Here is a 26,151-nt window from a genome sequence, read left to right as displayed (position 1 = left end):
AGAGGGGAAGTTGCCTCAGGAAAACGTTTCCATGAGATCCAGCTGTGGGGCATTTTTCCAATTAGTGATCTGGGGGAGGGCCCAGTTCATAGTGGGTGGTGCCATCCCTGGGCTTATAGTCCTGGGTTCTACAAGAAGACAGACTGAGCAAGCCAAGGGAAGCAGGCCAGTAAGCAGCACCCTCCATGGTGTCTGCAATCAGTTCTGCCTCCTGGATCTTGCCTTGCTTGAATTCTTGTTCTGACTTCAATAATGAATAGCAAAACGGTACTGTAAGCTAAATAAACCCTTTTCTCCCCAACTTGCTTTTTGGCCATGGTGTTTCATTGCAGCAATAGAAATCCTAACTAGGACAATTTATGCTTAAAACAGGGTAGAGAGTAGCAATTTTGATTTGTTTTGATTTTGTGGGAAAAGTCAAATTTTTAAGTTTAAGTGACAGCAACTAAGAAAGAGGATAGTTTCTCACTCAAGATTCTGACTCACTTTATCCTAAGTCTGTGTTCCTCCCATTCATGGTCGTATGGATTAGAGATCTAATCTTTTTGTTCATTCTCTTCTCTAGGCCTTAGAGTGAGGGTGGGGAGGGTTAATAAATGTCTTAGGAAAGGCTATGTGGAACTTTAAATACTCGCACTTTTTTTCCTAGGCTGTTCAAAATACAGAAATTAGAAACAGTACCTGCATTGTGAAGAATTTTTTTACACTCTACAGTTAAAAAATAAATAAATAGGCTATTGTTTAAAACTATTAGGAGTGGCTCTCTTTCATGGCACCTCCTAGGCAGTCAGCTATGTCAAGATGAAGTTAAAATCTCCTTCCCTGACACTGGCTGTCTGACACACATTGAAGTGGACAATGAACACAAACTTTGTGTGTTCTGTGAAAAGTGCGTGGCCACAGAAGTATCTAGTAATGCCCTGGGCGAAGAGTGGAGGGTTGTGGTCTGAATCAGTGGTGGGAAGGACAGTCAAGGTTTCCCAAGAAGCGAGGTGTTTGGCCCATGGCAGAATGCACCTGCTATTGAGTAAGGGAGATTCCTTTTGTAGATCAAGGAGAACTGAAGAGAGAGAGAGGGCCAGTCTGTTCATGGGTGCCAATCTCAGTGTTCTCTACTTTTTTAAAAAGAAAAGGGTGTTCCTCGACTGACAGGTACCACTGTGCCTCATTGGTTGGCACAACCGGTTGGTTGGCAGAATCAGAAAGCTTTTTTAATCTCTAAAGAAGATGATTTTCATTACTATGTTGTCAGAAGGCCCTGAAACAAAGTGAGAAGCCCAGGACCAAAGCATGTACAAGTGTACATGATGTTGACAAGTGTCAATATCAGTGTCTACGCTGCAGGACACGTGGAGTAACATTTACTTGTTACTTCACGTGTCCTGCAACGTAGACACTAATGTATAGTTCTGAAGAAGCAAAACACTAAGAAAAACAATTGTAGTTCACACCTGTAATCTCAAGATTGGAGAGGCCAGTGGAGGCAAGAGAGGCCCTAGATTCAGGCTGGGTTACATAGTGAGAAGTTGTCTCAACAAAACTATACAGATAGACACAGAGTAACTAATTTTTGTGATCTGGATTTGTCTTAGGGTTTATCTCTGTGGTAATATACCACAACCAAAAGCAACTTAGGGAGAGAAAGGTTTATTTCAGTTTGCATATCTCAATCACACACATTGCATCTTAAATGAAAATCAGGGCAGGAATCTCGAGCCAGGAAACTGTAGAAGAACTCTGCTTACTGTCTTGTTCCACATGGCTTGCTCAACCTGTTTTCTTACACAGCCCAAGGGTAGCACTGCCCACAGTGAACTGGCCCTTCCCATATCAATCATTAATCAAGAAAATGTTTTAAAGGTTCTTCCATGGGTCATCTGATATAGGCATTTTCTCAACAAAAATTCTTTCCAAATAACTTTAGCTTACATCAGGTTGACCAAAAACCAAATGAACAAACAACTTCCCCTCAAATAGCAAAGGATTGAACTTAGAGCCTTGCATACACTAGCCCTCCTGAGTGATATCCTCAGCCCTAGTCCAAGAGTTTTTCTTGTTTTCCCAGTGTTGGTATTCCAAACTAGGAATATGTGTATATTGGGCAAGTACTCTGCAGCTGAACTATTATATATCCCTAGTTACATATAAACATGTTTTAAAAATGATTATGCATTATAGAGATGGGCCAGCCACAGAATCAACAAAGCTAATCTATCATAGACTGTCTTCTTACTGATAATGTTGCAAGAAAGAAACAGTTACCAGTGGATAATCACAGGGTGTACAGTTGTCAATACTGTCCAATTCTAAAGAACTTTACTTACCCCATAAATAACTACATTCCCCTTCCTGTTGGATCCTAGTCCCAGCCCCTGACAAGCATACTGATTCTTCTTTTTCCATGCATTTACGCACTTGGGAAATTTCATACAAATGGAATTGCATATGGACTCATCTTTTATGTTTGGTTTCTGCTTGGTATTTTCTGTACTCATCCATTTTGTGTCTGAACAGTGTATCATTATATGACAGTCTCACATTTTGTTTATCAGTTGGAGATAAAAGTTTGTTTCTACTCTTTGTTTGTTAGAAAAATGCTGTCAGTATTCATATGATGGATTCAAGTTTCTAAGAGTAGAATTGCTGGGCCATTAGAGTGAAAGGAACCTGGGGTCTTAATTGATCTAAATTTAACAAACTGTTGTTAACTAAAAGCTAATTTTATACCATCTTTGTACTTTCAAATAGTTACCAAAGACAAAACTGTAGACTAGATGTCCTGGAGTACACCTTTAGTACCAAGATTTAGGAGGCAGAGATTGGCAGGTCTCTGTGACTGAGTGCTGCATACGAAGATCCTGTCTTTAAAAAAACACACACACAGCTGGGCAATCGTGGCGCACACCTTTAATCCCAGCACTTGGGAGGCAGAGGCAGGAGGATTTTTGAGTTTGAGGCCAGCCTGGTCTACAGAGTGAGTTCCAGGACAGCCAGGGCTACACAGAGAAACCCTGTCTCAAAAAAACCAAAAACCAAAAAAAAAAAAACCCAAAAACAAAAAAAAAAAACAAAAAAAAAAACTGCGCGCACACACACACACACACACACACAGCTAGTGTAGTGACCCAGCACTTGGGAGGTACAGCAGGTGGATCTATGAGAGTCCAAGACCAGCCTGGTTTATACACAGGTACACAGGACTGCATAGAGAGACCTTCTCTCAAACCTTCTCCCTCAAGAAGAAAAAGACAAAGTAACTTGAAGTAATTTGTTTAAACACACACATAAAACAAATTAATTACCAAATTACACACAAAACAAAAAAATTACCAAATACCAAATTGATAAAACTTTGGGGAGGCGTTTTTCAAACGTATTCCTTATATTGCTTTCTGTAACTTATTTTTTAAGTTTTATTTACGTGTTGTGCTTCTCTGTATGTGTATACATGCACAGTGTGCCCAGTACAGAAGTGCCATGTCAGTAATAATCTTTACGGGTGTGAGCTGACCCTCTGCCTTAATGTTTGAATTTAAGTTCCTAGTATTTATTAAGATGCCTAGCAACCGAGTAGATACTTAACTCATTGTTCTGAAACTGAACATAAAATTGAAATTATAAGTATCTACAGTTCATCGGGTCCCATTACAGATGGTTGTGTGCCACCATGTGGTTGTTGAGAATTGAACTCAGGACCCTGGAAGAGCAATCAGTGCTCCTAAACGCTGAGCTATCTCTCCAGCCCAAAATTGGGCAATTTTGTTGTTAAGACAGAAACTCACTTTGAGCCTCGCTGGCCTAGAATTTAACAAAGATCATCTGCTTCTGCTTCCCAGTTTGAACTAAAAGTGCACCACCATGCCACCATGGTCAGAAGACCTGAGTAAAACTTTACTTTGTATATTCTGTAGATACTTTTTTTCTGCCAGATCACCCATTCCATAGGCTATCTCTTCACTCTGCTGATGTTTCTTTTGATGTGGAAACTCCTATTTTTATTAAATCCCATTTGCTTAATTCTTATTTCCTGAGTGATTGGAAAGTCCATTTAAAAAGTCCTTGTCTGTGCCTATAGCCAGATTATATCTGGAGAGATAACTCAGAGGTTAAGAGCACTTACTGTTCTTGTATAGGACTGGGGTGGTTCCCAGCACCAAAATGATAGCTCACAACTGTCTATAATTCCAGGTCTAGAGGATTCCTTTCTTTTGGCTACCTAGAGCTCCTATATGCATGTGATAGACATAGATTCACACAAGGCATAGACACATTTAAAAATAACAAATCTAAAACTCTGTATTAAGAGATAACCCAATCAATAAATGGACCAATTAGACCTTTCTAATAGTCTTAGCCGTCAAAACTACACTAAGTCTGGATCTTACCCCAGGTTATCATGAAAAAAATAAGCCGAGTGGTGGTGGCACACACCTGTAATCCCAGCACTTGGGAGGCAGAGGCAGGTGGATTTCTGAGTTCGAGGCCAGCCTGGCCTACAGAGTGAGTTCCAGGACAGCCAGGGCTACATAGAGAAACCCTGTCTCAAAAAAAAAAAAAAAACCAAATCCAAATAAATAAATAAATAAATAAATAAAAGAACAAATGTAGAGGTTGGTAGAAGGGGAAAAGATCTTTATATATGTATATTTGTGGGGGTATGAATTAGTCTGTATTCTATGAAAGTCATTATTGAGATTTCTTAAAGAACTAAAACTATGTATCATCCTGCTATAATACTCTTGGGCAGTATACTCTAAGGTATCAAGTCAGCATAAGGCAGAAATACCTGCAGTGTTGGATATCTTGTTTAGACACCCAGTATTCACAATTGTGATATTGGCTTAGGTGCCCACCAGTAGATGAATGGATAAAGAAAATGTGATATAAATACATGCTATACATATATAAAAATGTCATTGTGAAACCATTGCTTTATACAGTATTTTCACCAATTTAAATTCAGTATATCCAATAAAGTCTAAGACATGATATAGGAAGGGAACAGTGAGTATGGAGGGGGATAGAAGATGGTAATTCAGTGAAATATGAAGGCACAAAGGCATTGCTGTCTGTCTGATACACTAATTTATAAACTTCTTTGTTTTGGCACAATATACATAATGATTAGGTTGCATGTGTTTACTAGACCAGCATATACTTACCAAACTCAGTGAACCTGATCCTTAAAATTAGTCTATCCCACTGTGTAAATGATAATAAGCTTACTGTTTATTTTAGTGCTAGGAGCCAGCCAGGCGCTTAGTCAGCATGCAGCCCACCCCACCTGCGAAGCTGATTATGTTTTATGTATGCTTTTTAGTTTCTCTCATTCCATGTGTTCTTTGTGTAAAGCAACTTACAACTGGTAGTTGCTCTACCAGTTTGATTTTGATTATTTCATTGAGGTTATTTTTTGTTTGTTTGTTTGCTTGTTTGTTTTTAATACTGTCCTCTCTCATCTAAGCTATGAAGATGGACATCCCTCCCAGTCTGAATCAGATGTTCTTCAAAGGCAGACATTCACAGCCTCTCATCAGCTTCCTGGATATGCCACCACTCCTCACGCGACTGGTAATAGTCTTTTTTAAAAGTATGATTCTGGGTATATTATGAATAAGAAGAAAGATCAACTTTCACATTTTTGTTTATAGACATAATATGTAAGACATCTGTGCCATGAGAATGTTAAAATGAAAAATGAGATACAGTTTAGCTTTAATGATACAGCATCTATATAATTGGTAAATGACACATTTTCTTACCTAGTCAAACCAAGTGTACTGGTGCATTCCTTTAATCTTAGTACTCAGAAGGCAGAGGTAGGGAGGAGTTCCAGGACAGCCAGATCTGCATGGTGAGACCTTGTCTCTAAAATAACAAATGCACACACACTAGCCAATACAGTATTTGTTTGCTATTTCAAGATAAAACAGACTTGGTATATGAAACTTGGGCTTGCTTTTCGAAAACTACTTTTTAAATAAGAGCAGAATCTAACTTCAACTTTATTTTACTTGGAAATACTTTCTTCTGCCTTAGGTCTTTTGGAAACACTTGATACTAGCGAGTGTGCTACCACTAACACTAAAGACTCTTCTATGGTGAATTTTCTGTCCTTTGTTGAGTCCCAAAATACTCAGGCTGCTTCATCAGGAACTCCTTTACCACAATTCAGGGCTCCGTCCTGGCAGTTCAATTTAAATGAACTCAATTTAAAATTAAAGGTTTGATAATTATGAAAGATAAACTCAGTTTATATTTTATACTTAAATTAGCTACTTACATTGACAGGAACAAAAATTAAGCTTTATTTTAATGTCTGCATGGGAAGGTTAGTAATAAAATTCCTTGGCAGTTGAGAAAACATGCTTCTTTCCCAGAGGGCCTGTATTTGACATGCCAGGTGACTCACAACCATCTGTGCTCTAGCTCTAGCTCTAGGCAGTCTGAGGCTTCTGACCTCACTGGGCACCTGCACTCACATGGCTGGGCCACGGGGAAAAATCAGGTGAAAACAGAAGCGTGGGAATCAAACAATGAAAGAAAATGTCAAGAAAGGGGAGGAAAAAAATACTCACTTCCAGTGAAAGAACCAGAGAAGAGGGAGTTTCCTCCAGGTAGAAAAGAGGGAAGGAGCTCTCAAAGGGCAGTGTCTTAGTTAAGTTTTTACTGCCATGAACAGACACCATGACCAAGGCAACTCATATAAGACTCTTGGGGCTGGCTTACAGGTTTCAGAGGTTGAGTCTATTATCATCAAGGCAGGAGCATGGGAGCATCCAGGCAGGCATTATGCAGGAGGAACTGAGAGTTCAACATCTTCATCTGAAGGCTGCTAGTGGAAGACTTCTAGGCAGCTAGGGTGAGGGTCTTAAAGCCCACGCCCACAGTGACACACTTCCAAAAAAGCCACACCTCCAAATAATGCTACTCCCTGGGTCAAGTATATATAAACCATGACAGGCGATCAGATAAAAGAAGTGGAAAAACAGTAGAATGGTCAGCTGAGACAGCCCTTTTCAGGAGACAGGGTTAAATCCACAGCACCTTTTGAGAACAGACAGTCCTGGGTCACAAAATTGCCAACACCATTCCCAGTGTTTATCCAGCATATGCCTGCTAATGGAGATAATTCACAACTTTTGGTGAACAGTACAATAAAGTGTGGGGATAAGAGGTCAAGTGATAGCCAGAGGTCTCAGATTTCAAACGGTCCAGTGCTTTTTCTGTGGGAAATATGGACATTTGAAACAAAATTAGGAACAAGACATCTCTAAAAGCAATGGTTTTTCTAAATGTAAACTAGAAAGAAGGCCTAAACATTCAGGGGTGTACCAGCAGTGTGGCAAGGGTTGCAATTGGACCAATCAGTGCATGTCCAAGAGAGATATCCAAGACAATTTCTTGCTATCAGGAAATGAAATGAGTGGGGTGTGGGGCTGCTTGCTCAAGGCCCCATAGCAAAAAGTACAAGTGATTAGCCTCTTGTCACACAGGAAATAACAAGCAGCCAGAAACACCTCAACTGAGTATTACAGATTTAATGCATGCTACTATAGGCAAATGCTGCTCTAGATTTGGCCATAACATCTTATGCTATTCCCCAAAAATCAATATAATAAAGTAACTACTAGAGTTTATAGTCCTTTGTCTTCAGGGGCAATAGGAATGGTCTCAGGAAGGAGCAGTTTGATTTCCCAAGGATTTATTGTCTAGGGATTAGAAATTATAAATGAAGATTTCAAATGAGAAATTTGAATTATGGCTTATTGTAAAAAGAGAGATGCAGTTTAATATGTGATAGGATTCCTTAGCTGTTTCTCTAGAAAGGCAAAGTCAATCCAGTAGAAGTATCTGAGGGTCTGGAAGTACTGGAAAATGTGTGTTCTGGCAAACAGTGAATGACATTGAAATAGAAGGTTTGGTGGGTACACGAGCTGATGTAACTATCATTTCACAAAAATCATGGAATTCAGAACGGCACTTCAAAATGTTTATATCCAGTTTCTAGGAATTGGAAAGTTATTGTAGGGGAAAAAAAGTGTGTGATGGCTTAAATGTGTGGGACAGAAGGTCACATAGGAAAGTTAAGGCCTTATATGGCTGTATAGCCATAAATGTATGGGGACAGGATCTATTACAGCAGTTGGGAATTCAGATTAATATCCCCTCAATACCAGTGACAATCCATAAAATCAGGGATGAAATAGAAGATGCTTCTGGGGAAGATATTGGAAAATGTCACCCAGAACAACCAACCACAAACTGTAAGTTGTCCAAAAGCAATCACAACAAAGATTCAGTTTCAAATTTAGGGGTGGTGGTGGTGGTGCTGCTGCTGCTGCTGCTGCTGCGTGGGTAGAGCAGTGATCCTTAAATTAAAAGTACAGGCACTTTAGCAGCTGGTACAAGAGCTGCTGGAGGCTCGACATATAGAAGAGTCTGCCAGCCTGTTGAATGCCCCTGATTTTGTTATAAAAATGTAATTGGGGAAATGGAGAATGTTAATAGATTCGAGAGCCTCCAATAGAGTAATTCAACCACTGGGTCCTTTAGAGCCTGCGGTTCCTTTACCTTCTTTATTACCCTAAGATAATATTCTAGAAGATAAGACAGTCCAGGAGTGTAAGAGGCTCAAGCAGCAGAATCCACGCTACAGAAAAGAGAAGCATTGCTGCTAGGGTTTATCTCAGCTGTGCACACGCTCCTGAGGGATCAACAGAAAGATCACTTCAGACACCCGAGAACCTGGAAGAGACATTGGAAAGAAAGGAGAAGCAGCGTCAAAACTGCATGATTAGTAGCTAAAAGAAATGGATAGAAATGTAGTAGGACTTATTTTTATGTGCCTGGCCATTTAAAGGATCCCCAACTAGTCAGCTGACTCTTTGGGAATGCTTACCGGTTAGAACTGCTTCGCCCTATGACCTTTAGTGTTGGTTTCCTCTTGTACTTCTGGGAACAGGAGAGGATATAAAAGCCAGCAGAGCCTGAGAGAAGAGGAGTAGGATTCAGGAGGGTCCAGGAGACATATGGATAGGGTCACAGAGCGTCAGAGAGCAGAGCGAGAGAGAAGAGAAGACGGTTAGTGACACTTGAGACTGGAAAAGCCAGAGAAGATAGGAGGTAGTTAGAAGAATCCACACAAAGTAGGGAAAAGAGGAAAAATTTAAACAAAAGAAACACACACATATACATATACCTATAACTAATTAAAACCACTAAAAACAAAATCTTAAAGAGAAAAGGATGCTGTCTTGATATGTATAGCCTTTTCTTGACATTACCTTATGAATTAATGGTTCAATATTTTTTATAACAATTATGTGTCTTTTATTGTTAGACAGTTCATGAGAAGTGTAAGACATTTCTTCAGTGAATATAATTTGGCAAAAATTAAAAATCAAGAAAATGTAAAACCTTACAGTGTTAACATTTCTCATTTTTTCATTTATTATGTGAGATATAGGCAAAATTTGTGTTTTAATGTTTTGTACATTTTACTTTATTTGTGTTAGGAAGTTAGAGTACATTAATTGCCAGAGAGTTATGTACTTTTTTACTTACTGGCTTCTTAATTTTCATGTGGCATTTGTTCAGTTCCATATATGTAAACTCACCTATTTCAAGTGTTACAGATATAAATTGCTGCATCTTTCAGAACTTTGATCTTGTTTTAAGAAAGCAAATAATTTTAACTGTAATTTTAAACATTCATTCATATATATATATATATCCCCAGTTAGACATTTTGATGTCCTGAGATCTGTCTGTCACTACAATGTCAACATTTATTTAAATATCTGTGCTATAATTGCATAAAGGTTATTATGCGTTTTCTTCATAGGCATGCATTCTTCAGCAGCGCCCGAGCTGTTTGTCCCAGGACCCTTGCCACCCACTGGAACACTTCCACCACCAACCTTGTCTGCTTATCAGCATCCAGCCACCTTTAGCAATAGAAACTTTGTGACCACCTCACCTTTGGTGCTTCAAGATTCATCTTTTAACACTACATCAAATGGAATTTTAAACCCTCATGACCCTTTGCTACAAATTAAGACTTCCCAGGGAACTGTTCCAACTGCTTTGGCATTTGAGCGCCTGGGCAGTTCTGCATTAAGTAACAGCATACCACCTCAGTCTTCAACATACCGCTCAGCTCAAGAGTCAGCGCCCCATCTTTTACAACCTCAATTTAGTTTGTTGCCTTCAACACTTGGGGGAGCCCAGCAAACCCCTCATGCCTATAGTTCAGCTCTTTTTACTAGTTCTGCTGCTTCCATTGAAAGAGCCCTTCTTCGAGAATGTAGTGTTATTAAACACCACCAGCGGCCTTCAGTTACCCAGTCTATTCAGGCACAACTGACTGGTTCACAGCATCCCTTACATAGTTACCTATCAAGTGCAAGTATTGGTAATTTTCAGGAAACATCCAGGCAGTCGTCTTTATCCTGTAGTTCAATTCGAGATTCTACTCAGGTGAGCAATGGAGTATTGCAGCAGAAGACCCCTCAGGTCTCAGCAGAACTTGCTCAGTCTTATTCATCTGTAATTCCATCATCAGGGTATCTTCCTTCTGCTACAAAAGTAGACAGCTGTTCTACAAAACAGCCACTAACACCAACTACAATCCCGAAGCCTCAAAGTGTAATTCCTCCCGTGCAAACACTAAATTATTCTAAACCTTTACATAACCAGAGTTCTGTAATATCAGGTCAAGCACAAATTTATTCTACAGCACAACTACCAAGCCTTCTATCAGTCAGTCAGTCCCAAAATTATGGTTTAGTACAGCCACATAATGTGCCATCTATTGTTCATTCACAGGTTTATAGGTCCAACAGGGTTGATAAATTGCCATCCTTATACAAAACATTGACTTTTTCTGGGTCATCTCAGCCTGTAACCTCTGAAAACCAGACACTTAGTTATTCATCTAATCAGCAAGAAGTATTATCTTTAGTTACAAATGAGAATTACCCTGCTCAAACAAGAGACCTGTCATCAGTCAGTGAGTCTCAAGATTATTCTTCTGGTCACTCTCAGGGTTTATCACCAGTTAGCCAAACACAGGTCAGTTATTCATCTCAGTCTCAAGTTTTATCAGTTGTTAGTCCTTCAGAAAGCTATGCATCAGGACAGTCTCTGACATTAACAGCCCCTTCTCTTTCTTATTCTTCTGCCTCTCGGGGTCAGAGCTTACCAGTTTCTACCCCAACACCAAATTATTCTTCTATGCATTCATCCCCAAATACTCAGACCCAAGGATCTTCTCCTCCTCAGCCCCAAAAGTTTTTGCCTGTTGTTCAGTCATCTTTTGCATCCTCTACTGGTGGTCACTCATTACAAAGTAGCATACCTTCCCCTGATCCAAAGTCTTATGCTGAAAGAAAACTTGACTCAAATGTGTATACATCTTCAAAGCAAGATGATTTTCCAGTGCAAAAATTACAGGCATTGCAGTCACAAGCATCTCTTGAATCATCAAGCCAAAGGCTACCTGATGGGGAAGTGAATGCTCAAGAGTCAATTTTTAAGACATCAAAGGCAGATGATAGGTATTCTCAGAGTATAACCAGAAATAACTCTCATCTTGAAGATCAAGTTGTTGGAGTTGCTCTCCAGGGTTCAAAACAAGAAGAAAACATGGTTGGTTCAATGACACAACTTAACCAGCAAAGTGGCCAGCCCAATAATGCAGTAGCCCCTGATCTTAAGAAAGCAACTAATTTAATGCAAACTCCACAGATAAGGTTGAATACTAAAGATCTCAACCAGCAGCATTCTCTTGTGCACAAGATGCATGAAGCAAAGGTTCAGCAACAGCATGATCAAATAATTAGTGCCTCATCTCAGATACAGATGCCAAATCATGCTTTAGGGCATAGTCACCAGGCTCTTCCTAACACTCCAGTCCTTTTAGACTCTGCCTGTGACTTACAGATTCTTCAGCAGGCTGGGATTCTACAGGCGAGCCTGGGACAAGCAAAGACATCCTTGCAAGTACAGCGTGTTCAGAGTCCACAACAGATAGTACATCCTTTCCTACAGATGGATGGTCATATCATCCAGAGCAATGGTGAACATCCTCAACAGCAGCTCCATCCTCAGAACTCTGATATTATGAAACTAGACCTCCCTGAACCTTCAAAACCATTGCAACAGCTAACAACAAAGGGCCCCTTCAGTGAAACCAATCCACATGATTCAAAGAACCAGTTTGTTTCTCTTGGATCAATATGCTTCCCAGAGGCAATGCTTCTCAGTGATGAAAGAAATATTTTATCAAATGTAGATGACATCTTAGCAGCTACAGCAGCAGCTTGTGGGGTTACACCTTCTGACTTTTCCAAGTCAGCTGCAAATGCAACCATGCAAGATATTGAAAGTAGTGATTCGAAGTCTCATTATCAGCAATCATTAGATGTCAGGCATGTAAATTCAGATTTTAACTCCATAACAGCTACAGTAGGAAAGCCACAGAGTATTAATGATATTTCCTTAAATGGAAATCAGGTTAGTGTAAACCTTTCATCTGTGCCCACCCTTCAGTCAGAAACAGTCCTTGATCAACCACATATGGAAACACCTAGTCAAAATATGCCAACTAAAGTACCTTCTGCCATGGTTGGACTGAGTCAAGAGATCCAGGAACAAAGTTCTGACCCATTTAAGAAACAGTTGACTATAAACCATGAGTCTAAAGAAGACAGGGAAATTGCTGTTGACAGTGCATCGAATAATAACAGAAATCAGGAGTTTGTCTCTAATAGTCGGAGCATAGGTGGAGACAGTGTAGTATCAGAGACTGACTTTACCCTAGTAGGTGATGACAGTGGTATGTTGGTGAGCCATAGGAGGAGTACACTTGCACTGCTGCCCATGTCCCAGCCAGGGGATGCAGCCAGTGGCAAGACTGGAGAAGAAAAGCAAGATGTAATATATTTTAACCTTCCAAAGGAAAAAGCTAAAGGAAAAGAACAAGGTAAAGAGGAAGAAGATAGTCAAAAACAGCTGAAAAAGTCTGCTCAGTGCAAGCGACAGAACCCCAGAGGGACAGATGTATATTTACCATATGCATCCCCTTCCTCAGAAAACTGTGATGAAGGTTTCCAGCACCAAGAAAAGATGAGGCAGAAAATCAAGGAAGTGGAGGAAAAGCAGCCAGAGGTCAAAACAGGATTTATTGCTTCTTTTTTAGACTTCCTGAAGTGTGGGCCCAAGCAGCAGTTTTCTACCCTTGCTGTCCGAGTACCTAATAGGACCAGACGGTCAGGAGCCCAAGTCACCCGGACCTTCTGCCCCCCACCATTTGCAAAGACATCACCTGCAACACATTCGCCATCTGAGACTGGAGGGGTCAGTCTATCAGAAAAAGTTGACAATGAACTTAAAAATTTAGAACAGTTATCTTCATTTTCTTCTGACGAGGAAGATCCTGGCACGTGTGGCCATGATATCTATAAGAACACTTCCGCTCCCTTAACTGTGTTGGATACTACTTCTGATAAAACAAAGAAAACAGGTAAAGTTTTAAACAGTTTACAGTTATCACATCCTACCATTAGTTTTCTAGCTATGGCTTAAACTTTAAGACCTATGCAGTTCTGCAAATACATCTTATGGACAAGATCATATCTTGGAGGTTTGCTTTTTGACGTTTCCTTGCATGTAGGATTTTGGTTACGCCGTAAAGGATCATCTTACACAGTGTGCTATCTGCATTTCTTAAAGCATAGACATCTTAAAACAGTTTTGGAATAAGATTTATATTATAGGTCCTCTTGTTTTCTTAATATCCCAGTTTTACCCAAAGATTAGCATTTTAATGTTTGAAGTGGTTGTATACAAAATACATGTGCATCTGGCTAAGAGACACCTTCAAAATTCTGTGCTGGCTTCTAACTATATTCCCAAATCCTGGGATAGATGCTTCATTTTTTCCTTCAATTAACATTGACAGGTAAGTTTTGTCTTTTGTTTTTTAAAAGATTTATTTATTCATTATATGTAAGTACACTGTAGCTGTCTTCAGACACTCCAGGAGAGGGATCAGATCTCATTACGGATGGTTGCGAGCCACCCTGTGGTTGCTGGGATTTGAACTCAGTTTTTGGAAAAGCAGTCAGTGCTCTTAACCTCTGAGCCATCTCTTTAGCCCTGCCCCCCCCATCCCCTCAGGTAAGTTTTATTTATTTTTGAAATAGGGTCTTACTATGTAGACCAATCTGACTATGAATTAAGTGCTAAGATTGGAGGTATGAACCACTAGTGCAGCCACAGTTTACTAGTTTAAGGAACAGTTTAAGGAAAAAGTATTGCAACAATTTATATGGTCATGATGGTTTGTTTTTGCCAGGAATAAGAGTCAGGAGATATGCATACAAGATTGGGCTGGAAAGATGGTTCCTCAGTTGAACCATCTTTGGGTTTGAAATAGCACATAACTGCTTTCCCAGAAGACATGAGTTTGATTCCCCTACCACCCATGCTGGGAATATCACAGCCACCTGTAACTTCAGCTCCACAGGACAACTGATGTCTCTGGCTTCTTTGAGCACCTGCAATCTTTAAGTTACACACATGAACATCATTTGGGGAAAAGGGGAGGCACCCAGGTGATAGAACTGATAGAAAATGAGCCACCGAAGCCCTTAGGACTAGTGACGAGTGAGTCACAGACCTGCATCTGAAATAGTTTATCCAATTGTAGAGCCCCCATTCCTGCTGAGCTCTTATATAAACAGGAGTTTTAGAACTTTAAGAATTTTCTGATAAACATCTACATGTCTGGACTTGAGGCTGTCTTCATTAAGATGATATGAAGTAACTGGTGTACTAGATAGTTAACATAAATGTTTCATAATAAATATATCTAAAGGATTCTCCAGAGTTGTGTGACATCCTAGCTCAAAAAACAGAACAAGCCTTGTGCAGTGGCTCATGCCTTTCATTTCAGTACTTAGGAGGCAGAGGCAGAAGGATATCTGTGAATTCAAGGTTAGCCTGGTCTACATAGTGAGTTCCAGGCTAGCCAGGGCTGCCTGATGTGAGACTGTACAAAGCCAGATAAACAATAAAAGTACAGCTTGTAGCTGGTCTTTGTGAGTTCTTCTTTTTCTCTTTCTCCTTCACATCCTAATACTAGATAGGAGAGAAACAAGGATAGAGGGAAAAGAGGAATTAGGAAAATCCCTAAATGTAACTTAATTTGCTTTTGTTTCTTTGACCATGGATACTAACTGTAGCCAACCTCCTTAAATGATTAACAACCACCTACCATGTCTATTAGAGCGCTGTAAAAGTTTATACTCTGAAAAGTTCCCAGAATTTCAAACATCACACAATCATAGGAACTATATGCAGGTGGCAGAACCATGCCCCTGCTAGAGCACGAGACAAATCCTAGTCAGCTGCTGTGGGCAGTCTGAAGCAGCCAGATAGCCCACACCTGAGATTAAAACAAAGACACATTCTTAAATTATTTCTGTGGGTATTTTTTTAAGATTTATTTATTTATTTATTTATTTATTTTATGTATAAGAGTATACTGTAGCTGTACTGATGGTTGTGAGCCATCTTTTAACCTCTGAGCCATCTCTCACTGCACTTAGTTTTAAAGTTTCATCTTTAATGTTACTAGGATCACAGTATATAATATTGCTACATTTTTCCATTTACATATTTGGCAATTACATGTTCTTTGGGGAGCCAGACAAGTGTGGAGACAGGTGCTTTAGTTAAGTCTCACTACTTAAGGCTGTGGCTGGTGGATCTTTGTGCCCTACAAACCCTTATAATTCCAGCTCCAAAAGTTCTAGCCTTTTTAAAAATGGACAAAGGATATAAACATTTGAGCAAAATATTAAAAATTATCAATAAACTGGACATGGTGGCACACATTTTTAATATGTGCATGCAAGGCTATCTTGGTCTATGTTAACTTCAAATGATTTCTTTAGATATTAGCTGGGGGAGGACACCTAGTTTTCTTCATTAGGTATAATGTTAGCTGTGGGGTTTTTTGGCAATATCCTTTGAAGTTGGGGAGCTTCTATATCTTTTTTATTATTATTTACTTATGTTTGTGAGTACACTGTTGCTGTCTTCAGACACACCAGAAGAGAGCATTGGATCCCATTACAGATGGTTTCGAGACACCATGTGCCTGCTGGGAATTGAACTCAAGGACTTCTGAATGAGCAGTCTTAAGTACTCAGGAACTTAAAATTTTAAGTTGATCATTTTTTAGAATGAAAAAATACTAAATTTTGCAAAATACTTTTTCTGTGCCTGTTGCCTGAGATAGATAATACTTGGTCATAAATAATATGTTTTTACTTGTGTATTTGTTCTTATTTATTTATTTATTTATTTATATGTTATGGATTGGCATGTCTTGTGCCTGAGGGAATGGACTCTATCACTGAGCTATAACTCCCTTGTATAACTCTTTACATGGATTTTGCAGAAAATTTTTGTTTATATTGTTAGCGATATTGACCTCGTTTTCTCATTACTATTATTATACTGTAATTATGTCATCCAGTTTTATTAGAATAACAGTATTGTTGGGCAAGATGAATCATGCTTTTAATTTCAGTACTCTGGAGGCAGAGGCAAGTGGATCTCTTTGAATTCAAGGCCAGCCTAGGCCTAACGATACTCTGTCCTCAGAAAGCGAGTTAAATTAAATATAAGTTCTTTCACTGTTGGTAGAATTTAACAGTGCAGTCTCTGTGGCTTGTACTTTTTTCTTTATTGGACAGTTTTTTAATTTTCGTTTGTTTTTATTTGACTAATTAGTTTATTCATATTTTTTGTTTGTCTTGAGTTTTTAGTAGTTTATATCTTTCTAGGAGTTTATTTAGTCTAATTCATAGTATTTATTTTAGTAGTTTCTGGTGTTGTTTTAGAGTGTTTGGGTTTTTTGTGTGTATGGAGGGGTGACTGCATGTTAGTCTGCACCATGTGCAGACCCAGTGCCATAGGAAGCAAGAGAAGGCATCAGGTCTCCTGCAGTGAGGTGCTGAGGACGCAATGGAGATCTTTCCAGGGTCTTGTAGAAAAATATTCAGTGCTCTCTCCACTACTGGGCCAGCTTTCTGGCCTGTTTCTTTTCTTTTTCATATCCAATTATCCTTCCTTCTAGGAGTTGTTAAAGCATTCATTATCTGACCCTTTCTTATTTTCTATCATTTATGTGTGTCTGTGTTTTGAAATTATCTTTGATGTATGTAATGTAGTTTGAGTTAAGGTCAGCTAGGTCACAGCTCTTAAGTTCGCACTGCAATCTTACCTGCATTCAGTTTGCACCTCTGATTCTTGAATTAACAACCATTCCTTAATTTCTTCCCATGATATTGTTTCCAAGCAACTGATTGCAAAAATAGCTTATGCTAATGTTTCAGACATTACTTAAAACATATAATTGTTAAAATATTTGTCAAAAAAATAAAAAATAAATATTTGTCACTGGTTCTATTTGTGTGGTTTAGTATCAGAAGCTCTGCCTGTGGCACATCCTGGCGCATCCGCTGAGACTGCTGGTGTTGCTTCCACTCCCTCCACTGTTGTTGGGACAGTTAAACAAGACCTTCATTTGACTTCATTAGCTGTCAACACCATGGAAAATGCCAACTCCACAGAACCCCCCACAGCCATCGAACTTGATAGTCTTCCCTCAGATCAGATGGCGAAAGGACAGGACACAGTCGCAATAGAAGGTTTTACAGATGAGGAAAATATTGAAAGTGGAGGTGAAGGTCAATACAGAGAACGTGATGAATTTGTTGTAAAGATAGAAGACATAGAGACCTTTAAGGTGAGTAAATGTTCCCAAGTGTAAATGGCCTAGTACAGTTGGGATGCTTGTGTTTTCATGAGGATTTCAGTGGCACGCCTGCATTACAAAACATTAGAAAGTTTATGAGTATCCTGTTGGATTTTTTTAATTCAAGGGTAGCCTTGAACTGCTGGCAGTTCTCTTGACTCAACTTACAAGTGTTGGGATAACAGGTTGAGCCAGAGTGCCTGGATAGCTAGCCATACTTAATATATTTTTGGATTTTTGTTTGGTTGGTTTTTCTGGCATTGTTTTTAAGTTGAGATGGAAAGCAAAGGAATTAGATAAAACAAGGAAGACTGTAACATTCACACTGTCTATGATCCTACCATTGACAGTTAATTCCTATTACAACTGTAGCATACTTGTTTTGGATGTTATAAAACTGTACAAATGAGAGGATAATACCACTAGCAGTTTCTTCCAGTCATCTTAATTAGCAAACAGGACAATGGGTTTCATGTCAGTGAGCTCCTTTGGGGGTATGGGGGGAACTGAAGTAGAGACTGAATAGAATCATTTTTAGGGGTCAAGTTTATTCATATATCAACAAACTCCTCCCTACCCCTTTGCTAGCATGTTTAATCAAGGCCTTTAATTTGATGTCACTACCACAGTGTTGTTTGGGGGGGGGGGGGCGGTTATTGTAGAAACTTGGACCATGGATAAGAAATGAAAAGTTATGCTGGGGGTAGTTGGGCATACCCTTAATACCTGCACTCAGCAGGCAGAGGCAGGTGATCTCTGTAGGGTTAAAGTCAGCCTGATCTACGTGCAGATTCCAGGACCACCAGGACAATATAGACCCTTCCTCAACTCTCTACTTTCCCCACCAGAGACAGACAGACAGGCAGACAAGTTAAGGTGGGCCTTAAAGATTCCTATTCACAGTAACAGTCTATAAATATAAGCATGTTGATATTTTCCTAAATGTAATTAATTCTGCTTATTATAGGAGGCTTTAAATACAGGAAAAGAGCCCCCAGCTATTTGGAAAGTACAGAAAGCTTTGTTACAGAAATTTGTTCCTGAAATTCGAGATGGGCAGAGAGAATTTGCAGCTACAAATAGTGTAAGTGAAATGCTTGATTCTATCCTCTTTTCTAAGCTGACCCTCAGATGAACCGAGGTGGGGTCAGATGCATTGACATTTCTGATCGCAGAGGACCTGGATTCCATTCCTAAGACCTACATGGCAGGTAGAATGGTAACTCTAGCTCTAGGATCCTATGCTCTCTTCTAATTACTGAGGACACCTGCGCTCACATGCACATACCCACCCAGACACATGCACACAAAATTTAACATAAGTAAATAAGTGAAATGAAGTAACAGAGCTGAGAAGATAGCTCTGAAGTTCATAGCGTAGCATACTACTCTTGAGCTGGATCTGAATTCATAGTAGGCAGCTCACAACTTCGTGTAACTCCAGCTTCTCCTCAGGAACCAGCACTCACACATGCTTATGTGTGCTTGTGCTCTCTCTCTCTCTCTCTCTCTCTCTCTCTCTCTCTCTCTCTCTCTTTCTCTCTTGCTCTCTCTCTCTCTCCCTTTCTCTCTCTCTCTTGCTCTCTCTGTCTCTCCCCCCACCCCCCTACCCATCCCCCTCTTTCCCTGCCCATTCTTAAAATCAAGATAAAGCTAGTCTGGTTATGGATATATTTTGGAAAATAAAAATGATGGGTGGCCATGAACTTAACAACATAATATTTATACGTAGATTATATAATTGTATAATTAAAATACTTTTTTCTTTAGTACCTTGGGTATTTTGGAGATGCAAAAACTAAATACAAAAGGATATATGTGAAGTTCATTGAAAATGCAAACAAAAAGGAATATGTCAGAGTATGTTCCAAGAAGCCAAGAAATAAGCCTTCACAAACTATCAGGTATTTGTTTTCTTGTGTACTTATGGGCTGATTGGGGTATTATTGTTTAAAGCATCTGTCTTGTCAGTTAAAGACTGAGACTGCTGCAGTACCTTATGCAGTAAATAGGTGAATCCCTTTCAAAGAATGACGTGGGCATTGATTGCAAAGCTAGTGGCTCTCTGGTGGGACAGGAACCTTCTTTGCTTGGGTCTTTTTGATGTCACTTAAAATGGAAGAAATAGAAGGTGCAAAATTTATTGAATTTTTGAGCTCTTTGTGACAGAACCTCTCAGAAGCCCTCTTCCAGCAATAGGGTGAAAGAAAGAAATGAATGTCAAGGTTACAGCAAGATAATTGGGGGTTGGGGACACAGACGTGCATTATCAGGTCAGCACTCAGTACAATTCTGATCATAGATCAGTGTGCCTGGGTTGTCTGCAACATGAGTCTGGAGGGTAACTGGGGTGACTGTGATAGGTGTTAGAATATGGGTATGACCCTAGATACTTAATCTACTGTCATCAGTGGGTCTAGTTTAATTAAGACCTATTTTCAAGCTGCTGATCCAGTTGTCATGAAGGAATTTAACCACACAAATTTTTAGATTTAGCATTGGATAAATCTTCAGAGGTCTCAGACCAATGCATTTGCATTTCTACATCAGAACATCAGAGCTAGATTTGGCTTTCCATATCTCATATTCTCTGCGAAATGAATCCATAAGGAGTTTGGTAGAGATAAAGATTGAGTTAATAGCCTCTTAATAATTGAGGCTATTTCCAAGAAGATGGGAGCCATGTGAGTGGTATAGAGCACATGGACTTTATTTTGCAAGTGTTGGACTGAGCAAGTTTAATCTTTCTTATTAATCATAAAAGTCTTTCTCCTTCTTTTAATGTTAAAAGATTTAATGATTTTAATAAAGTTTGTTTTAATGTTGCAGAAATATTCCATCTAAGCCAAGTAGTATCAGTAAAACTTCTGACCCACCAGTATCAAAAACTACAACTACAAAAGCCCCTTCTACAAAACCCAAAGCTAAACAGCTCAAAATAAAGGCTGAGCCACCACCAAAGAAAAGGAAGAAATGGAAGGAAGAATTTTCATCATCACAATCTGAATCATCTCCTGAGGTCCGTTCTAGCAGTAGTGAGGATGAGGGTGAGTTCCCCAGTGATTAGCATTTGATACTTCTGGCGGTGGTGTAGGAACGAAGGGGCATGATAATGGGGCAGCTCAGATTGGGTTTGCTTAGAACTAGATTGATGCTAATGCACAAAGTTCATTATGCTTAGTACAAACCACACCCTACAGAATACATTTAGCTCTGTAAAGCAGGAAAGGCAGAACACATTATGATATGTTCTAGCCTAAAGAATACCAATTATCTACTAAGTCTGGGAATTACCAGTCCTCAGGACGCTGAGATGGCTCCCTGGCCAAGAGGATCTAGGCAGTTCCCAACATCCACATCAGTCAACTCACAACTGCCTATAATTCCAGTTCTTGCACAACGTGGTACACATAAACTCATGGATGCACATACATGTACACATAAACAAAAATAAAGAAACCTTAAAGAAAAAATCCTATATTCCCAAAATTCTATGTCTGTTTATGACAGAAGACAAAAGGAAATAAATCTAGGATGGAGCAATCTAAACTACAATTAATTAGTATAAGATGATAACATATGACCTATTAAGAATATCTGTCATTATGTGCATTGCATGAATATACAGCACTCATTCCATTAGCTATCAAAACATGGAATATAATATATACAAGAAAATTCAAACAGTTCAGCAGAGGACAGAGATTGGCAGACTTGCTTACAGACATACCTGATTGCTACCCAACTTTAGTAGATAATTTATGGGAATACAGCCCCACAGATACTGTTTGGAAATACATAATTTCATATAGTTGCAGTTTTTAGTTGTGGTACAGAGACCATGTGACAAGAAAAAAGCTAAACTAGCCACCATACAACTCTTGACTCTCATTCTTCTAAAACATACCAGTAAAGACAAAGGAAGATGAAGGGAAAATGCAAGGCTGTTGTTGAAGCCAAGCTAAAGCTGAAAAACTGGGGTCTTTATAAACCAAGGAGAGGTTTTGGAGGAACTCAAGCAATATGATGAGATTTTAAATTTAATTATTAGACCAGTTTCAGGCAAAAATAATATCAGAACCGTAGTGGAAACAGGTATGAGAAAGGAGAATGGAAAATGTTCTGTTTTGTTTGGTGACGGTCTCCCTAAGGAATACTGGGTGTCATGGAGCTCACTCTGTAGACCAGGCTGTTGTGGAACTCAGAGATCCTCCTGCATCTGCCTCCTAAGTGCTGGGATTAGGGGCATGCATGCTTTTAGTTGTCCTCTAACCTGTAAATACGCACAATATATGCACACATGCAAGATAAGCAAATGTAAATTAAGAGTTCAAGGCCTTGTACTTTTTGCAGTTATCAGTACTTACTGCTTAGAATAGGAGGACTTGGGTTCTTAATTTGTAATTAATTTACCCTCAGGTAAAAGGGAAATTTTCGTTGGATAAGTAACATGGCAGACCACTAGGTGTCACTAGTTATGCAGTGTGTTCAGACCTTCAAGACAATTACCTATAATATGGGTTTAAATGCTGGAGATTGGATTTTATTTTCACATGTAGGGCCTGTATGCTTGCATGTGTGCATGCTTGCATATGTGCATGCATATGTAAGTGTACATATGCCATGGCACATGGAGGTCAGAGAATATTAGGGGAATCAGTTCCTTCCTCCAAGTAGGTCCAGGAATCACTCCAGTCAAAAGGCTTGGCACAGGAACTATCTTTACCTGCTAAACTGACTGTGGGCTTATGGTGCTTGTATGTATGTGCGTGTGTGTATTTACTTATGTATTCATTCATTCATTCATTTATTTGGTTTCTTGAGACTTTCTCTGTGTAGTCCCAGCAGTCCTGGAACCGAAGCTGGCCTTGAACTCAGAGACTCATTTGCTTCTTTCTGCCTCACAAGTGCTTAGGATTACAGGCATCTGGCACCATATCTAGCCTATATGGTGTTTTGGTTTGGTTTGGCTTGGTTTGGTTTTTCAAGGCAGGGTTTCTCTGTGTAGCCTTGGCTGTCCTGGAACTCACTCTGTAGACCAGGCTGGCCTCGAATTCAGAAATCCGCCTGCCTCTGCCTCCCAAGTGCTGGGATTAAAGGCGTGCGCCATCACGCCTAGCCAGAATATTCTTGAAGTGCTTTGAGGATTCCAAATAGACTCAATCTATTTAGATTTACTAAGTAGCAATTAAAGTGATTGGTTATTACTTATTAATACAATTGGCTCTATTTTTATATTTGTCTACATTCTATTAGTTACTGTGTGTTAGTTTGGTTAAAGAATTTTGCCTGCATGTATGTATGTATGTATGTATGTATGTATGCCATGTGTGTGCCTGGTACCTTCAGAAGTCAGATGGTGCATAGGATCTCCTGGAACTGAGTTACATATGGTTGTAAATGACCCTGTGGATGCTAAGATCCAAACCTGGGTCCTCTACAAGAGCAGCAGGTGCGCTTAACCACTGAGCCATATCCAGCCCCCAACAACTGTAGTATTGAACGGCTCATGCTCTGTTACATTAATATCTGCTCCTTCTCTTGTTCTTTGAGTCCATGTTTCTTACATCAGGACTTAGTGACAGAGATCTTGTGAACACTAATGTTTCCTTTTTTAGATTTAAAAAGGTTTGCTTAATATCTGCTATTTTAAGTGTGTTATTCAGTAGCATTAATTACATTATTTTGGTGCTGTCAGAACTACTTATTCCCATAGCTTTTTTTAAATACACATGAGTGTTTTCTCTGCATGTATAAGGGAATCAGATTCCTGGAATAGAAGTTACAGACAGTTGTGAGCTGCCGTGTGGGTACTGGGAATTGAACCCAGGTTCTCTGGAAGAGCAGCCAATACTCCAGCCAGTACTTACTTACTTTCTTTCTTTCTTAGATTTTTATTTATTTATTATATATATATATGAGTACAGTGTAACTGTACAGATGGTTCTAAGCCATCACGTGGTTGCTGGGAATTGAACTCAGGACCTCTGCTCACTCTGGCCCAGCTCCCTCCACTCCAAAGATTTATTTATTGTTATATGCAAGTACACTGTAGCTGTCTTCAGACACACCAGAAGAGGGGAAGAGGGCGTCAGATCTCATTACAGGTGGTTGTGAGCTACCATGTGATTGCTGGGATTTGAACTCAGGACCGTCGGAAGAGCAGTCAGTGCTCTTAACCCCTACACCATCTCTCCAGCCTCTTCCCATAAATCTTATCACCCCAAATATATACTGTGCAATCATGAGGCAGTGGCTTTCTATTTCTCCCTACTCCAGTTGCTGGTAACCTAACCTCTTTTTTTTTTTTTAAGAATTATATAATGTATATGAATAATACACTTTAGCTGTCTTATGACACACCAGAAGAGGGCATCAAATCTCATTACAGTTGTGAACCATCATGTGGTTGCTGGGAATTGAACTTCTAGGAGAACAGTTAGTACTTGTAATTGCTGAGCCATCTCTCTGTCCCCCTAACCTTTTTTTTTTTTTAATTCATTGTATTTGTGTGTTATTGTGTGAGTATGTGCAAGCTTTAAGACCATTCTTAACCCTACCACTAGCAAGGCTCTGTTTTAGAAAGCCACTGTAAGCTTTGTTGTGTGCTGGCCCGATGACCCGTACCTATAATCTCAGCACTTGGGAGGTTAATGCTTTTGATGACTTGCTAAGTGCAAAACTCTGCATCAACAGAACAAAACAAGCTCTGCTGTGAAAGTGAGCGTTATGTGTACCAGACTAGCCTTGAACTTGGTGTGTTGCTGTTGATAACCTTGAACTCCTGACCTTCCTGCCTCACCTACTGACTGCAGGGATTGCAGGTGTGCATCACCACAGTGTTCTTGTCTGTGTCTGTGCTTAGGTGTGCTTGCATGTGTGTGTGGTATGTGTTGATGCACGCGCACATGTGTGTGTGTGTGTGTGTGTGTGTGAGAGAGAGAGAGAGAGAGAGAGAGAGAGAGAGAGAGAGAGAGAGAGAGAGAGAACCAGAGGTTGCTGCCCAGTGCCTGCCTTCCTCATCACCTTTCTCTTTTCTGAGACAGGGTCTTCCATTTGAACCTGGAGCCTAATGATTGGGCAACAATGGCTGGCCGTCAAGTATCCGAGGATCCTCCTGTCTCTACCTTCCCAGTGCTAGGGCTAGAAGTGTGTGCCATGCCAGGCATGGTGGCACATGCTTTTCATCCCAGCCCTTGGGAGGCAGAGGTAGGTGGATCTCTGTAGTTCAAGACCATCCTGATCTACAAATCGAGTTCCAAGACAGCCAGGGCTGTTTCATAGAGGAACCATGTCTGAAAAACAAACAAGTAAAATGTGGGTAACTAGAGTTATGAATTCAGATCCTCATGCTTCACAGCCAACACTTTACTAACTGAGCCTTCTCCCCCTCCCTGCCTGGGTTGTCTGTAATCAAAGAATCAGAAAGAATTAAATTAGAAGAAATTGTGTCTTCAGTCTTATTTATATCTACCAATATGAAAAACAGTATTAAAATTGTCAGAGAGGGAAAATTTAGTGTCCCGTCTCTTCTTTATCTAGGCTTCGAGCCTCCAGCTCCCTCTGTCACTCGTTTTCTGAACACAAGAGCAATGAAGGAAACTTTCAAGAGTTACATGGAGTTGCTCGTTAGCATCGCCCTGGATCCTGACACCATGCAAGCCCTAGAAAAGAGCAACGGTATGGCCTGCTAAGAAGTGCATTCAAACATTTTTGCTTAAATAAATTTCTCACTGTTTTCTCTTTTGTTTCATTTTGGGGTTTTTGTTTTAAACAATGTCTAATTGTACAGACAAGGCTGGTCTGGAACTCACAGATTCCCCAGGCCTCTCCTCTGCCTTGGAAGGTGCTGGGACTAAAGCTGTGCACTGCCGCACTTGCCTTCTTCTTTATTTCTATATTTAAATTATTACAGAACTCTAGTGACATGACTAAATTTTTAATGCAAGCATAGCCTTTGCATATATAAAGTGTCATTTAAATTCACTGGCAAGACTGCAGGGTTAAATGGGATTGGCACATGACTATAATCTCAGCACTTGAGTCACAGGTGTGGGGATCTAGCTCTGTGTATGCCACTGTACTTGCTATTTCTTTCCCTAATGCCTCCTCTTACTTATTTATAGATTATGGTATATGTAATTATGCCAATACTGGCATAATATGTGCTGGTAAAGTAACAGATTGATAACCCCAGCTACTTAATATGTTACCAAAAATTATTAATTTGTTTCTGTCATATTGCTACTCTCCCCTTTTCTAACATAAACATTCTGACTCATTTTTGACAATGGGTTATAATTATGTTTCTTCCT

General features: G+C 39.7%; 1 protein-coding gene across 2 annotated transcripts in view; it reads left to right on the top strand.

Moving 5' to 3' along the window:
* The window catches only part of Qser1 (glutamine and serine rich 1), a 51,123-nt gene that overhangs the window by 15,374 nt on the left and 9,598 nt on the right, over positions 1-26,151 (top strand). The window contains exons 2-8 of one of the 2 annotated variants that reach the window (XM_052183127.1): positions 5,465-5,571; positions 9,848-13,528; positions 17,502-17,827; positions 18,804-18,920; positions 19,607-19,740; positions 20,666-20,883; positions 25,379-25,516. In XM_052183127.1, the coding sequence (XP_052039087.1) occupies positions 5,465-5,571; positions 9,848-13,528; positions 17,502-17,827; positions 18,804-18,920; positions 19,607-19,740; positions 20,666-20,883; positions 25,379-25,516 (4,721 nt within the window). Of the gene's footprint in view, positions 1-5,464; positions 5,572-9,847; positions 13,529-17,501; positions 17,828-18,803; positions 18,921-19,606; positions 19,741-20,665; positions 20,884-25,378; positions 25,517-26,151 lie in introns of those variants that run through there. The other variant, XM_052183128.1, reaches the window with a different exon arrangement.

The sequence above is a fragment of the Apodemus sylvaticus genome, chromosome 5 (genome assembly GCF_947179515.1).
Source record: "Apodemus sylvaticus chromosome 5, mApoSyl1.1, whole genome shotgun sequence".
Lineage (NCBI taxonomy): Eukaryota > Metazoa > Chordata > Mammalia > Rodentia > Muridae > Apodemus > Apodemus sylvaticus.
The sequence above is the reverse complement of the archived record's forward strand: the minus strand, read 5'-3'. Positions and strand labels throughout refer to the sequence as shown.